This window comes from Chelmon rostratus, chromosome 24 (assembly GCF_017976325.1).
Source record: "Chelmon rostratus isolate fCheRos1 chromosome 24, fCheRos1.pri, whole genome shotgun sequence".
Lineage (NCBI taxonomy): Eukaryota > Metazoa > Chordata > Actinopteri > Chaetodontiformes > Chaetodontidae > Chelmon > Chelmon rostratus.
In genome coordinates, this window is record NC_055681.1 from 7,607,006 (window position 1) to 7,621,362 (window position 14,357).

Below are 14,357 nucleotides of genomic sequence, written 5' to 3' on the forward strand. Positions count from 1 at the left end.
ATCTTCCCTCCCTTCTGTTCTGTTCTAGTTTACTTTATTCTGTGTTGACAGAACCGGTTTGTTGCAGTGTTTTAAACTGCAACTCTCTGTTGGACTTTGTCTTTCCTGCCAATACAAATATTGATGTTCAAACTCCACCGACACAATTCAGTTCACTCTCTTTCTTTCTTCTCTTAATCTTGTTCGTCTGCATTGAAAAATGGATATGCTGGATAAAAACGACAAAAACTAACTATGAAATTTTTGGGGGAAATCGAAATGTGGCTGCAATATCAAGCCTCTTAAATGACTGGAAGGATGCTGATGGTTCGAAAAACTTCGTAATGGGGCCAACCAAAACTACAGAACAATTACTTTCGTCGCTGGTTTATTATTAATCATTTTTTTTAAATAACCTGTTAATCATTAAGTCTAACAAAAGTCTGCAAATAGTGGAAAAACGCCTGTAACAAGTTCCCAGACTTCAAATAGCTTGTTTTTTTTTCTAAAAACAGCCTTAAAATCAACAAAGTACTCAGTTCTTATGTCAAAAACAAATATAAAAAGAAAGAAGTTGCTTTCAGAAACTGGAAAGTCCCTTTATTTATTTCTAAATGATTATACAATTATTAAAAGGGATTCATTTTCTGTCTATTGACCAATCAATTGATTGAGTGATCATTTCAGCATTACAATGAATGTCCCTTTAAAAAAAAGCAATTATGAAAATGTTTTTATTAATTGTTTATTTTAAGAGGCCAAAACCACAATACAAGAACAACATGGGCTGGACACTCTTTACAGTAATGGCGGTCATCCAAAATCAAGTTTTTTCAAGATTTTCCTAAATCTACTCATGTCTGCCAGCAGGGAAATTACTTCTGACCTCTGACCTCACTGTAATGCATCTCTAAAAGTCCCTAATATTCCAGGAGCTCCATAACCAGCGTGAATCCTGTGATTTGAGACACAAAAAAACTTTCCCTGCCCAACACCCCATCCTTGATTTAGTTCTACAGCAGCACTTCAGTTTGCCTTGTTTTGCCTCAGGACACAGGCAGGTCCCACAAAACACAGTTAAACCAGGCATCTGTTTCCTGATGGCGGTTTCCCGGCTCGGGAGTCCTGCCAAACAGTGAATCTGCAGCAAGGCTTACTTGTGTTATGGGACCCTTTTTTTATTTTTTGCTTTACTTATCATTGTAAATTGTCATTGTGTAACAACCACAACAGCGAACGCCAACACCGGTTTGTATCTGTCAACACCTTGCATCGGCTTGTCAGTCAAAAAAAAAATCAGAAGAGGGAAGAAGTCGAGAGGCAGGGACAGCATGTTCAAAAGTTGACACCCACATGATTCCTTTTCATCAGTCTTAAAAAGTATTCTACTTGTAGTTTGGCTGGTTAGAGATAAACTGTTTGCGCATCCTGCAAATGCACATGTGTGTAATCTACACACTGTAATTTTGATGTGGGAATTTCTCAGATGTTGTTTCAAAATTAAATCATCAGATTTATGTAGATGTATGTGCAGAGCACCACATAAGAATGCTGTTTTCAAGTTCACTGCGAGCCAACAAGCATGATTCGTGATGTCACAAATAGTTTGGAAGCCAATCCTGGTCAACTTGAAAAAGTATGATGTGGAAACATGAAATAACTGTTAACAGTAACATCAACCTCCACTCAAGGTCCACTTATATGCTTGTTCTGGAGCTTTCAAAAGTTGTCATAGATGCGATTATTCTTAGGACTTTAAAGACTTTTTGCCTTGAATTTGAAGGTTAATGCCTGACCTTTGAAACTGTAGTTGACAAAACTCTCCACTTACTGGCAAAATGCTTTAGTCTATAGCCCCCCTTACAACACAGTGATCCTTTGACCTTTCTCCATTCTTGAACACTAGACAAGTCAGAGGTCAAGCTGGAGTTCGGGGGGGTGGGAGGAGGGTCACAGGGTTCAGATAGAGGAAGCTCGACAACCACTAGTGGATTCAATCGGCTGGGAATACTGACTGAGGCCTGAGACTGAAAAAACTGGAAACACATCTGGAAAACGCATGGAGGAGGAGGGGGAAGGGAGTGTGTGTTGAGCGCAAGAAAATACTGAATGTGTAACAAAGAAAAAAGCAAGTGTGTATACATGCATGTATGTGAGTGTGTATGTGTGTGTGCTTCCTGAGGCCCAGCAGAGGAGGGAAGTTCAGCCGAGCTATTATAAGACCACAAATTACTGCTCTCCACAGCCAGAAATCTCCTCTGCTGGGGCCTCATCAGCAGCACAATGAAGACTTCACTCCAAAAACCAAACGCATCCACTCTGGAAAAATGTTGAAACCTCAAATTCATTGCTCCAGATTTCAGGAATCACAGAGGACCTTCATCAGAAACAACTATTTTGTGGGCAAGTATTTCAGTGACGAACAAAAAAAGAAAACGCGGATGCCAAATAGACTTCTTTGTCTCAAATCTAGCCTCTTCACATAAAGCACTTCTGATCTGCGAGTGTAGACACTGCAGTGGCTGTTTTCTCATTTCTCGTTTCCTGTCATTTCCACCACCTCTCAGGTGTGGGAAAGCTTTCTTTTTCCATCGTCAGCCAAGTAAACATCTCCTCCCATGCAAATGATACAGCAGAAATAATGAAAAACTTGAGAAAAGAAAGCAGTATTGTCTTCAGTGACATTTTAAATTACGAATTGAAAATAGCTAGACTTGCATTGTGTGCTGCTATTTTCAGACTAGTTTTGATAAATGACATTGTTTTCCTCATCTTTTCTACTCGTTTGCTATACAGCAGCTTCTTGTTTTCACTACTTTTAACAATGGAAGATAAAGATAAATGCAAAGAAACAGAAATCTCCACAGCTTATTATTTAAGCATGGATGAACGTGTCTCTGTGGGTATTGTGTCTTTATGTCATCCTTATGCATTTCTTTGTGAACATTTTGTCTTTGTTTTGCCCCTCTCTGAAGTTGTTTTGTGTCTCTTTGTGGTCTTTTGAGTGACTTTCCAGTCACAACCATAGTCCCCCTGACCCGTTATGCATAGTGCAAGAGCGATCCATCCATGGGTTTAAAATAATACAGCAAATGTGTATTTAATGTTTATTTAAAAATAATTCAAGTGACAGGCCACTGGAACATTTTACTGTCCGACTTAAAGCTTATATTATCTCTAATACATGCAAGTTAAAAATAATTTTTTTTAGTCCAGTAGAGGCAAAGAAGAAGAAACAATGAAAGAAGAGACAGGGAACCAGACGGAGACACCGAGCATGAAAACAGAGCTGTGTCTGAAGATGAGGGAGGTCTGGTTCAGAAAATGTTCACAGTGTTGAACAATGGCGGTGTTGTGAGCGCGGGCCATGGGATCAATCCCCCGGGCATTTCCCATCGGCCCGTCCGCCCCGTCCTGCGGCTCGACCCTGGTGGAGAGACGGGACGATAGGACAGACACAGAGCGTTCTTTTCTCAGCCTCATCGTGCTTTAGCGACGCGCCGGCCTAGCCTTCCCATGAGCCTCTACACTCCCGGGTCGCCTTTGTTCAATGAGAGGCATGCTGGGAAATTCACCATCAGACAGACTCTGACTGGCGTGTTTGGTAACACCGCAATCACAATGAGGGATTCACCAAGGCCACAGACAGTCAGTCTGTTTTTGAAACTGTGAATGCCTCTATGTCTGTTTCAGCAGGCAAATGGACTCACTCCTCTTCCCACGTCTGACAACCAAAATGTAACGTAGAGTGCATAGAAAAGAAGCCGTGTCGGGTGTCAGTGCAGGTCTGAAGAAATAAAACTTGGACATACATATTTCCCTCACTTTTTGTGACATTTTCAAAGTTAGCATCAACTGTCTGGTTAGATTTGTGATTTTGTTTAAAATTTCCCTGATTAAATTGCATAACTACTAGAGATCTTTGCCTTGTTTTATTAAATGACAAATAGACTAGGCTCAATGCAGAAACTCAGGCATCATATAGAACGTACTGCTAGATATTCACTCATTATCAGGCAGGAAATTGTGTTTTGAGCATTTCTGCGTGCTAAAGCAGCCTGATAATCAGAAAGGTTGTCTTGTTCATTTTGGTAAGAGGAGGTGTTTTCACCTCAAGTGAACCACGATGGACACCAGATTTATGCTTGCTTTTCTGTAAATGGATTTACAACAAGGCGTGCAGTTCTGTTGATCTCATCCACGCTTGTAGCCATTTTCATGCTCTTTGTTCACCATTTTCTGTTTTTCCAACAGAGGAAATGAACAATCAGCACAACATGAGACCGATCTGAATCACTAAATAAAAAAATGTGGGTAACCAGCAGGCTTGCAGTTTAGTGACGCCAAATATTACTTGCCTTTACTCATGGAGAATGGTAGGATTTATTATTCCTGCATCATTGCTTTGTGATGAGTTTGGCTCTTTCTACTTGATAATATTTAACCAATGCTTTCATCCGAGGCTCAACAAACTGTTTCTGTGCTCAAAACATTTTATCACGAGGTCACAGTTGTAAATATGTTTTTGTACTACAATCAACCACTAAGTCTGGGATATTGTTTCTCAGTACATTTAACATTTGGCAGGTGTCCATGCATCCATTTAGAGGTCCGACTGAACTCTAAAACTTGTTGTCTGGTGATATGTATATTTTTTCGTTTTCAAGTCTCAATCATGGCAGATAAAAAGGTTGGCCTGTGTTTATATGGAGGAAGCATGTCTTTGTTGGTGAACACCAGGCTCTCTCAGCCTTGGAGGTCTTGTGGTTCATCCAAATTCCTCATGAAGAATAATCTAATTGAGAAACTCCTGCTGCCATCAGCGTCTGGACGGCACAGAGGCCACACACAGCAGCACAGAGCAGCCTGCGGACAGCTTCACCAAACAGCAAACAAACGACATGTTCATGTCTGTGCAGGTTTTACACCATTGTTAGAAGTTTTAAGAAACTGAGGCTATGGAGCAACATCTGTGTGATGATTTTAAATGTTGACTTTGTCCACATATACTTCTGCATGGAAAATATGCCTATTTACTCAGATGCCAAGGGTAGACAAGCTCTGTCTAGGCTCAAGTGCTAAGAATATCAAAGCCACTTCCTGCTGTCTGAGCCTGTTCTCCCAACATGATTTCGTAGAATATGGTCTATACCGCCTTTTTTCACTCTACGCCAGGTATCGGATCAGTACTTGTTATCAGTGAATACTTTGAATTCAGGTATCAAAACCAGTCTTGGGTTTGGTTCCCTTACTCCCAGTTACTGCTTCAGCTGGGTTTGGGACACACACACACTTTGTTGAAGCGACAGCTTCAATTTAACAGAAAAATTGACTTAAGCAGTTGTGCTGCATCAGCGTTAGCTTTAAAAATCACCTTGTAAAACTTAATTTTATAGACTTGCTGTTACATGTTGTCTTGTATTTTATTGTTTTCACGATTATTTCCTCTGTCGTTTTCCTTTTATCTTGCGGTGCCCTGACTTTGTCTGCTTTTATTTGACTGTTTAAGTGCTTCATAAAATTGGGTTTCATTTTTGAAAAGATACTTATACAAATAAGCTTTATTATCACAATCTCTCAAAAAGAGAGAAGCAAAGACAGAAAGAGACACAAAGAAAGAAATAATGGTGAGAGAATTATTATTATCATTATTACGTTGAAACCTATACCATTTTACAACCTATACCTGAGAACTTGGCAGTTTATTACAAGGCTGACACATGTTGGCAAATGCATTCACAGCAAGGAGTAATTTAGCTTGCTTTGTCTCATCCAAATGTCCTATTTCTACAGAAAATGCATGACATACTGAAAGCAAAAGCCCTCAAAATCAACTCACGTGATCTTACTATAAAAAATAATGAAGAAGGCTAAAAAGGTACAAGGAAATTAAGGGACAACTGGTTTCAGTCAAGCAGACAGATCCTAGATTTCGCTTTGGATTCATCTGAATGTGGACAAACTAACATGTCATTACATAATGAAAAAGTAAAACCTAAAAGCAACACTAATGAGGACTGTTTAATACCTAAAAAAGCCTAGATGCAGATAATCACATACATCACATGCACTTCAAATGAAGTCTGATGCATGCACTAAAAGTCAACCTTTGAAGCAGGGAAGAAGAAGTAAAATTGGGGGACCTTCATGCATGTGTGTTGGAGAGTTTCATGAATGCATAAAGCCCTGAGTTGTCCTGGTGCAGGCCTGTCGTGCGAACAGGCCTCCCTGCTGTAACAACAAACTGGACTCCTGCAGCGTTTGTTTGAGGTGGAGGGGGCTGGAGGTTGGGGCAGAGGGGTTGGAGGAGCTGTGAAGTTTAGACGTAGGAGCCGTTGAGGAAAAGGCTGAACAGTTGAAGGAAAAGGGGCCCCGGGGTGCTGCTGGGGCCGCCACAGGAAATGGGTGGGGCTCAGTGGGAGGGAAGATGATGGATCAGCAGCAAAGAAATGGGTGGCGGTGGCAATGGGGGTGGGGGAAGAAGTGGAGGCTATTATAAAAACTTGTCTAAACACTTCATGAAGTAAATCATTTTCAATATGTAGCTTGCAAGCTATAAGAAAGTCAGATAACGATTAATTTGTGTATTTCTGGGGTGTTTATGCACCAGGTGAATCAGATTAAAGATGGCTGTGGTTTTTCTTATCCCCGGCTCACACTAGTCTGGCTGCAGATCTCTGATTCGCATCTCCAAGTTCTAAGCGATTCAGATGGGTTGTGTTGACGTCTGTTTCCCTGGTTTGAAAAACAACAGACTTATCTGAGCTTCTTATTGGCAATTGCGAAAGAGGATGTCAAATCTTAAATCAGGAAAATTACGAAAAACATAAAGCATGATCTTTGCATTTAAACTGGGGTTTATGTTGAAGTGATAAAGACATGTGACTGCAACATTGATTCCAGTCGAGTACCTTTGCTGCCTGTCACCCCCCTACAGTGATGGAAATTACTACATTTACTCTATTACTGCATATCAGCACAAAACATTTTTCATTTTCTTTTTGAGTACTTTTAAATTTGGAACTTTAGGTATATTTTTTGCTCCTTATACTTATGTACTTTCAGTAGTTTTTTCTGTGCAGGACCTTAACTTGTACTTTGAGTATTTTCACAATGCAGTTTGGCACTTTTACTGAAGAAAAGCATCTGAATACTTCTTCCACCTTGTCCAACCTATCTCTCTTTGCATTTCCTGTTTGTATCTCTACTATCTCTATTGAATAAAGTTAAAAATGCCCTAATATAGTGAACTATTTATTGCATGAAATTATACATAGTCACTTTTCAACTTATTCTGGTCCCTGTCTTTCGTGTTCACTGCACTTTCTACAGTGTGTCTGTGTGTGTCTGGGTTTGAATGCATTTTTTAATATGTAAGGGGTGTGTTCAACCTAAAACTGGCTTCTTAAGCCAAAACATATATGCCAATACAGTACTTTTCTTTTACACTTGTCCATATAATTTATCGTCGTATTTTATTCCTGACAGTGCCACTTGTCTTTACTGTTTACCAGTATTTCAAGTGTATACCAAGTGTATTTCACTATCAGTTAGAGAAGGTGACAACTTCAAATGTCCAAACACCAAAGATATTCAATTAAAACTAACATAGAAAAGCAGCTAATGGTGGCTTTTGAGACACAAGACCCAAAAAGTATTTAACATTTTCGCTTTATTCAAGACCTTTAACGATTATTTCTAACAATAATTGTTGCTGATTAATTTTCTGATGAACTAATCTACTGTTTTCAGCTCTGCTGTGTTCTTTATGCTGTTCGTAGTCTACACCATGTCAACATGTTCCTGAGCTGATGAATCTCGATCAAAAGCTCTCTCTCCTCTCTGATCTTCTTTCAAAATGAAAGTGCTGAGTGAAGCTGCTAGAACACACAACCCCAGCGACAGTGTAGTTTGAAAGTAACCAGACTCCCGACGCTGCCTCCAAATGCATTTGTTCAGCCGACTCTAAGTGACCAGGATTGCCAAATAACTGATGCCTCCACAGCAACAGGCTCTGCTGTCTGTTTCCTTTGGCAACAGGTCAAGGCTGTTGGACAAAGAAGACTGAAACTCTCCTTTGTTTTGATGAGAACAGTTTCTACAGATACACACATATTAAAGAGGCAATAAGTCAGTTTTTTTTACTGCCTCAGAGCTCAAATAGACCATAACATGTCTGCAGGGGGTTGATACAAACGGTTGATAGTCAGTGCCAATGCCTTGCTGATTGCTCGCCAGCAGCTGAGAATTCTGGCTCGCTTCGCAGCTTGAACTGTGCTTCAGAACAAAAACTCTCATTCATTCCAGTACTGAAGGCCTAATTCTCAAACCAATAAAGTGATCGCTAGAGCAGTTTTATTATTCCAGTATTTAAGACACATAACCAGACGTTTTTAATGGATGCCTGTGAATATTCTCATTCATCCAGGTCATTGTAAGCTTTAGGGCACTCAATCGTTCGCAACTGGACCTCGTCAGTTTGTCTTAGAAGACGTTTCGCCTCTCATCCGAGCAGGCTTCATCAGTTCATGCGCAACCAGACTAAATAGGATCTGTGCTCTGATTACCTTATTTACTGCTTTGTGTGGGAAGATTAATTGTTTGTGTCAATTAGAGCTGAAGACAACTTTGTTAAATGATGGTCAAGGATGCTCAGATTTAATTAACTAACAGAGCAGTAAATATCTACTCATCCTAATTGGAGCAGATCAGAAACTAACCTGGAAGCACAGCAAATTTTGAAATGCGTTTAGTTTTGTAAACAATTGGTAACGAGTCATCTACCCTCTCATTTTCTAAGCTGCATTCAGAATTCAACAGTTCAATTCAATGCAATTCAACAGAAAATAAACTAGATAATTAACATTTACACTGACGGTCCGAATGATCATATAGTTTGTTGGTTGGTGCCATTGGCTTCATGCAGCTCAGTTCATTTCTCCAGTGTTTCCCTGAGCAATGGTATTAGCATCAAATGTGACACAACATTGCTAAACCTCACAGAAACCTCACTGAGCATCAAATATCCCTGCGTCATGTTGAGAAAAATATGGCTGAATTTTTTTTTTTCATAAATAATCTACTCAAAGGGAGAGGTCTGGCTTTTGAAGGTGTTTTTGCTACAGGTTCCTACAAAAACAAATACTTTCACTTTGCAACTCTGTTTTGTTCTCTATTTCTTTTAGTTTTCTGGTTTGATCAAGATTTACAGTAACATCTGGAAAACAAACAGGTGGCTGGAATGATTTGTAACCATGCAAGCTTTGTCTGTTAATTCAATTGAGTCCCAAATGTTACTTGAAAAGTATTGATTCTACTTCCTTCCACACTATTCGAGGTTGAAACCTGTATTTACTATATTCAACCATTTCCCTAGATTACTGCATTTGTCAACTGTCTTTGGTGCTATCCTTCCTTTCTAACTTCTGGTTTCTTGTGTGCTTTTTTGGAAGGGGGAAGGTACGAATGAGTTTGATTGCAGTCTCTGCAGCTCACAGCTAAATATATGTAGGGTGTTCGACGCTGTTATGTTTGTATCCATGCTTCTGTCTTGTTTAGGGCACTCAGTGAGACTAAACCTGGTTATAAAAAGGCTTAGAATAAACTGTTTTCACTCTCCTGCAGTGTGTTTGATTGGTAGAGTGTCTTTTAATGGAGTTTCCATGAACTACCTTCCCCACAGGAAAGAAGTAGATGTAAGCATCCACAGAAAAAAATCTAAAAGATGGGCAGAGCTACATGATTCAGACCAAAAAAACTTATTCTAACTTGATTATTTACAAATAAAAATGTGTGCCCACTTGTTCCTCCAGCATCCCTAAATAAATATGACAGCCTTGTGCATCAAACTCACTCAACTCAAACACAATTTCCCCCCCTTAAAAGCTACCATCATTATGACATTTTCATTATGACAATGTGTAAGTGAAAATGTAACAGTGTGAAAGGTACAGTGATGAACCTACACAGAATTATCAGCTGAATCTGCAACTTAACTGTTCTGGTTTTCTCGAAGCACTCTCATAGCTTAGCATATCATAGCATCTGCTATGCTATCACAGAGTCAATACTGGACTTACATTCATCAGGTGGACACAAATGATCATGTTGCTCTGCTGCTGGTAACTGCTGGCAACTAACTGGTAACCAGGTAGTGATTTGCTTTGAAGGTCACCATAACAACTTAAAAGATGACATATGTTTAAATATGTAGCCAGTTTTAGAAATGCAACTCTGTGATGGCAATTTATTCAATTTGTATTGGCATCATGAGCACTGGCACCCAAATCACATTGACAGAAGTCGTGAACCACCGAGACTGGACCATGAAGAAGGAAAATGCCTCATACAACCCCAGTAAGAACCAGACCAGCTGTCTCTAGGGCACAAAATAAGCAGTAAAACATGTAGTGGCTTGTAGATTTGCGTCACTCGCCAGCCAAAAAACAGCAGTATCTATTCTATTAAGTGGCTGATGATTAAATTTCACAGTTTCGGCTCTCACCATTGAAGAAGCTCTTGACCTTCAGATACCCGACGCTGAGGCGGAGCACAGACAGCTTGTCCAGCCGAGCCCTGACCTCCTCAGTGAAGGGCAGCAGGCTGGTGAGTTTGTCCAGTTCGCTGTTGAGCCGGTCTCTGTGCCGTTTTGAGGGGTTGGACTTGGTGCCATCAGGAGGTGGTGGTTTAGGACTGTGGGGATAGAAAGAGGACAACATTAAAACAAAGGAACAAGGGTTCACATCTTCAAAAGACAAGAGTAAGACGCAAGTAACTAGGATGGTGATTTAAATGGACAGCTTCATAAAAAGCAGACACAAGGACAGAAAAGCGAGGAAAATCAAACAAAAAGAAAAAACTTTTGCCAAACCTCATCTCACTTTTTGAAAAGGTCAGTTTCCCACGAGAGTCAAAGCATGAGTTTGAAATTCAGAAAGGTCATGATTAACTTTACAAACAAGCTTGAAGCTAAATGTGTTGTGTATGCTGACGTGTGTCTGCATCCTGCAACAGCAAATTAAGTTATTCATTTTCAATCATCTTCTAATTTGTTTCATGAAGATCAGCTCAAACCCTGCAGATATTCCATTTATAGTGTTTAAGACAAAGAAAAATAGCAAATGTTCACATGTGACAACCTGGAATCAGCGAATTGCACCCCAAAATTATTTAAACAATCAGAATAGTGGAGAACCAATTAATTTAATGTTAATCCACTTGTGATTAACTGACAAGTAATTTCAACTTTGCTTTTGAACGTTTCTTTTGAAACAGTCAGACTCTGAAAATTGCATATATCATTAATGAAAACAGTGACTACACTTTAACCAATTAACCAGCTCCTCATATTCACATAACAGCAATTAACGAGAGAAACGTACATACAGCTGGCAATTGATCAGGCCTTTGTGTTTAAATACTGGAAACAGCATTAATCTGTCTGCATGTCTAAATAAGAGCTGATTTGTGCAACTATCCTATGACACAAAAGTGTTTCATCTGTGAAATGTGATGCCACATTTTGGGACTTAAACTATATACTCTTAATCTTCAATGTCTTCACTTGTTTTTTTCGCGTAGTCACACTAATCAATTAAAATTCATCAAAATCTCTGTCTTCAAAAGATAAAAGGTTTGCTGAGTGGAAAATAACAGACTACCTCCACTCTCCAGCGGCATAGCAACAAGCTATCTGCTCCATCCACTGTTGGCATGGGAACCAGGTCAGCAGCCTGATGTCACCTGTTCCAGGACTTGTTTATCACCTGTATGTTGAACTAGCAACTTCTGTCAGCACTCTTTGGCATGATAAACAAAACATCAAAAATGATCCAGAGTAGGATGGAGCTGAGGATTTATGTCCAGTTGAAGTATTTGAGTGTGATTCAGAGGGTCACATTTATTTAGAGTTTTAATTTGTAATAGCCTATTGACTTCAGAGAGTGTGAATGAACTAAAGGTAAGGATCTTTTTTTCCAAAATGTGCTTACAGCTTACTTTACTAGAGTTGGTCTGGGGATAAAATATACCAGCATAGTAGGACTGACTCTTCCAGCCTGATCACAGATCAAAGGCAGAAAAACAGACTGGAAAACCTGACAAGACGTTTGATTTACTTTGTCTATTTTATGATTTCATTTAGCTACAATGTAATTCACTTAAAAGCAGTCTTCTATCCCACCGCCTTCTAAAATGTGTGGACTTGGTGTTTGTCTTGTCTTGTCGTCATATATGTATATAGTGAAATTAATATATTAGGAGTGTGGACTGTTTGTGAAATACAACAAGCAACAGACCAAATAGATCCTAATTATTAAACAGAAGTTAACCTCAATATTACTTGATGAGGAAATAATTATTTATATTTCACACTCTGTAATCCTGTCCTTTCACACATTCTTCATTTTTGAAACAGTAAATGTATGTGACAATGTTTCAATGCTCAATAAACAGCTTCCTACTCTGCATTTGTATCTGCCAGCTTCAGCCTCATAATATTTGCATATCTATATCTACCTGAGCACAGCAGCATGTGCTATTAAAAAAAGGGACGGTAAAGTAAAAATTCATCGCTTCTGCTCCTCACACTGGATGGATAAGGCAGTCTGTTTTGTTGTTTTAACTTGTGTAAAGAGGTAAATAAAGCCTGATCGCTGCAGGTCTGTATCTGTAACTGAACTCTGGTGACCGTCGTTAAACCCTGCAGCCTCTCATCTGTAACTCAAACCAGACCTCAGCTGTACAGAGGGGCTTTTCTTTTTCCCAGAGAAGGTGTGAAGCCATGGAGCACCTTAGACCTGCTTCAGAGATGCCTCTCGTTTACACCAATTTGAATCACTTTTCCAAACCTCTCAGTTTTATTCATAGCCATGAATTTCAAAATCAGCACAGAGAACAAGAAGAGACTTCTCTTTCAGTCAGTTAAGCTCATCAAAAAACTGTTGTCAGAATAGAAACAAGTTCTGCTCAATGATTCTTATCTATGTTACCCAACAACAATATCTGCAAAACAATGCTGTAAAATGAAAGTGAAGCAGTTTTTGCAGCATAAGGCAGAAAGGATGCTGAATCAGATCTGCAGCATGGAGGAATTACTTCTGTCTGCCCTTCAGCAAGGCAGGCAGTGTCAAGATTTCTCCAAAACAGCCGATATTTTTCTTCATCTTATTTAGACGCGCTGTGTTAAGTCTGAAACTTGGAAATAGGAATCTAACAACACAATCCCAGCTCATGGTCCACATACTTTAACTTGTGAGCGAACATGGACAAGTACTTAAAGTGTAAAGTGGATGAAATCAAATCCAAGCTTGCATGCAGACAGATCTAGCTTCATGTGTGAGCAAACTGCTGGTGAAGATGGCCGTGAGCTCCGCAAAAAGCTAGTAAGTCGACCTTGATTTGATACCATTCTGTTCGCAAACTGAATAACTTTCATGCTTTCATTGCACACATTTGATATTTATATTGTAATTGTTACAGAGAATTCACTCTGAAAGACAACTAAAATGCATATAAATATTAGTGCTAAAGCCTCACAACCTGCTGCCAATGAGCACACACACAACAAAGCTGAAATGATTGGCTTATTATTTCCACAGCTATTCAAAGACATCACCTCTGGCTCTGGGAACCAAAACATTAATCAAATTAAATGACAAAGACTTTGAACTCAGCAGGTCAGGTTTCGGCATCTTGCTCGAGAACACTTTAGCCGAGCATTTGGTTGTTGTGGGAGTGGAACCTGTGACCCTCCAGTTTCAGGTCGGTCTCACACAGAGCAGCTGCATGTCTGCTGGTTCTCAAGTTAAATCAGGTTCAGATGTTCCTGCTGATGGCTCCACTGGGGATTTTGGGTCAAGTGAGGCCAATCGTGAAGCTAACTGTGTGTGCATGTGTGTGCGCGTGCATGAATAACTCTCACTGTGTGTGTGCACCTGCATAACTGCATACTTTCTTGGCACTGTGGCTTCGACCCTTTGACCTCCTGATTACTGGTACCTTCAGATGTCAAAATGTGCAGGCTGAAGATGCAGAAACACTGACCAACACAAACCACTTCAGCAACAATAAATACACCTTTGGAGCGGGTATTTGCTAATATGCAGCAAGCAAATGTTGTATTTTATAGTTCAGAAAAACAACCCAAAGTAGGACAAAAAGGAGCAAAACCTTCTTACCATAAATGACTTTTAATTTTGGTGACATAGTAACTGTAACTTTTCTTGTTGCTCGCCCAGTGCTCAGGACAACAAAGCACCTTACAATACAAGCAAATAGGAAATCTCCAAAGAGACAAAACCTCTACTGCCCGGACGAATGCAACCAAAAACAAAACACTGGTTAATTCTAGCAACCAACTTCCCACTAAAAGAACCAAA

General features: G+C 39.7%; 1 protein-coding gene across 1 annotated transcript in view; it reads right to left on the bottom strand.

Annotated features, from left to right (window-relative positions):
• The window catches only part of ahr2 (aryl hydrocarbon receptor 2), a 64,399-nt gene that overhangs the window by 42,428 nt on the left and 7,614 nt on the right, over positions 1–14,357 (bottom strand). Inside the window, exon 2 of the mRNA XM_041966510.1 lies at positions 10,484–10,671. Within this exon, the coding sequence (XP_041822444.1) occupies positions 10,484–10,671 (188 nt within the window). The remainder of the gene's footprint in view (positions 1–10,483; positions 10,672–14,357) is intronic.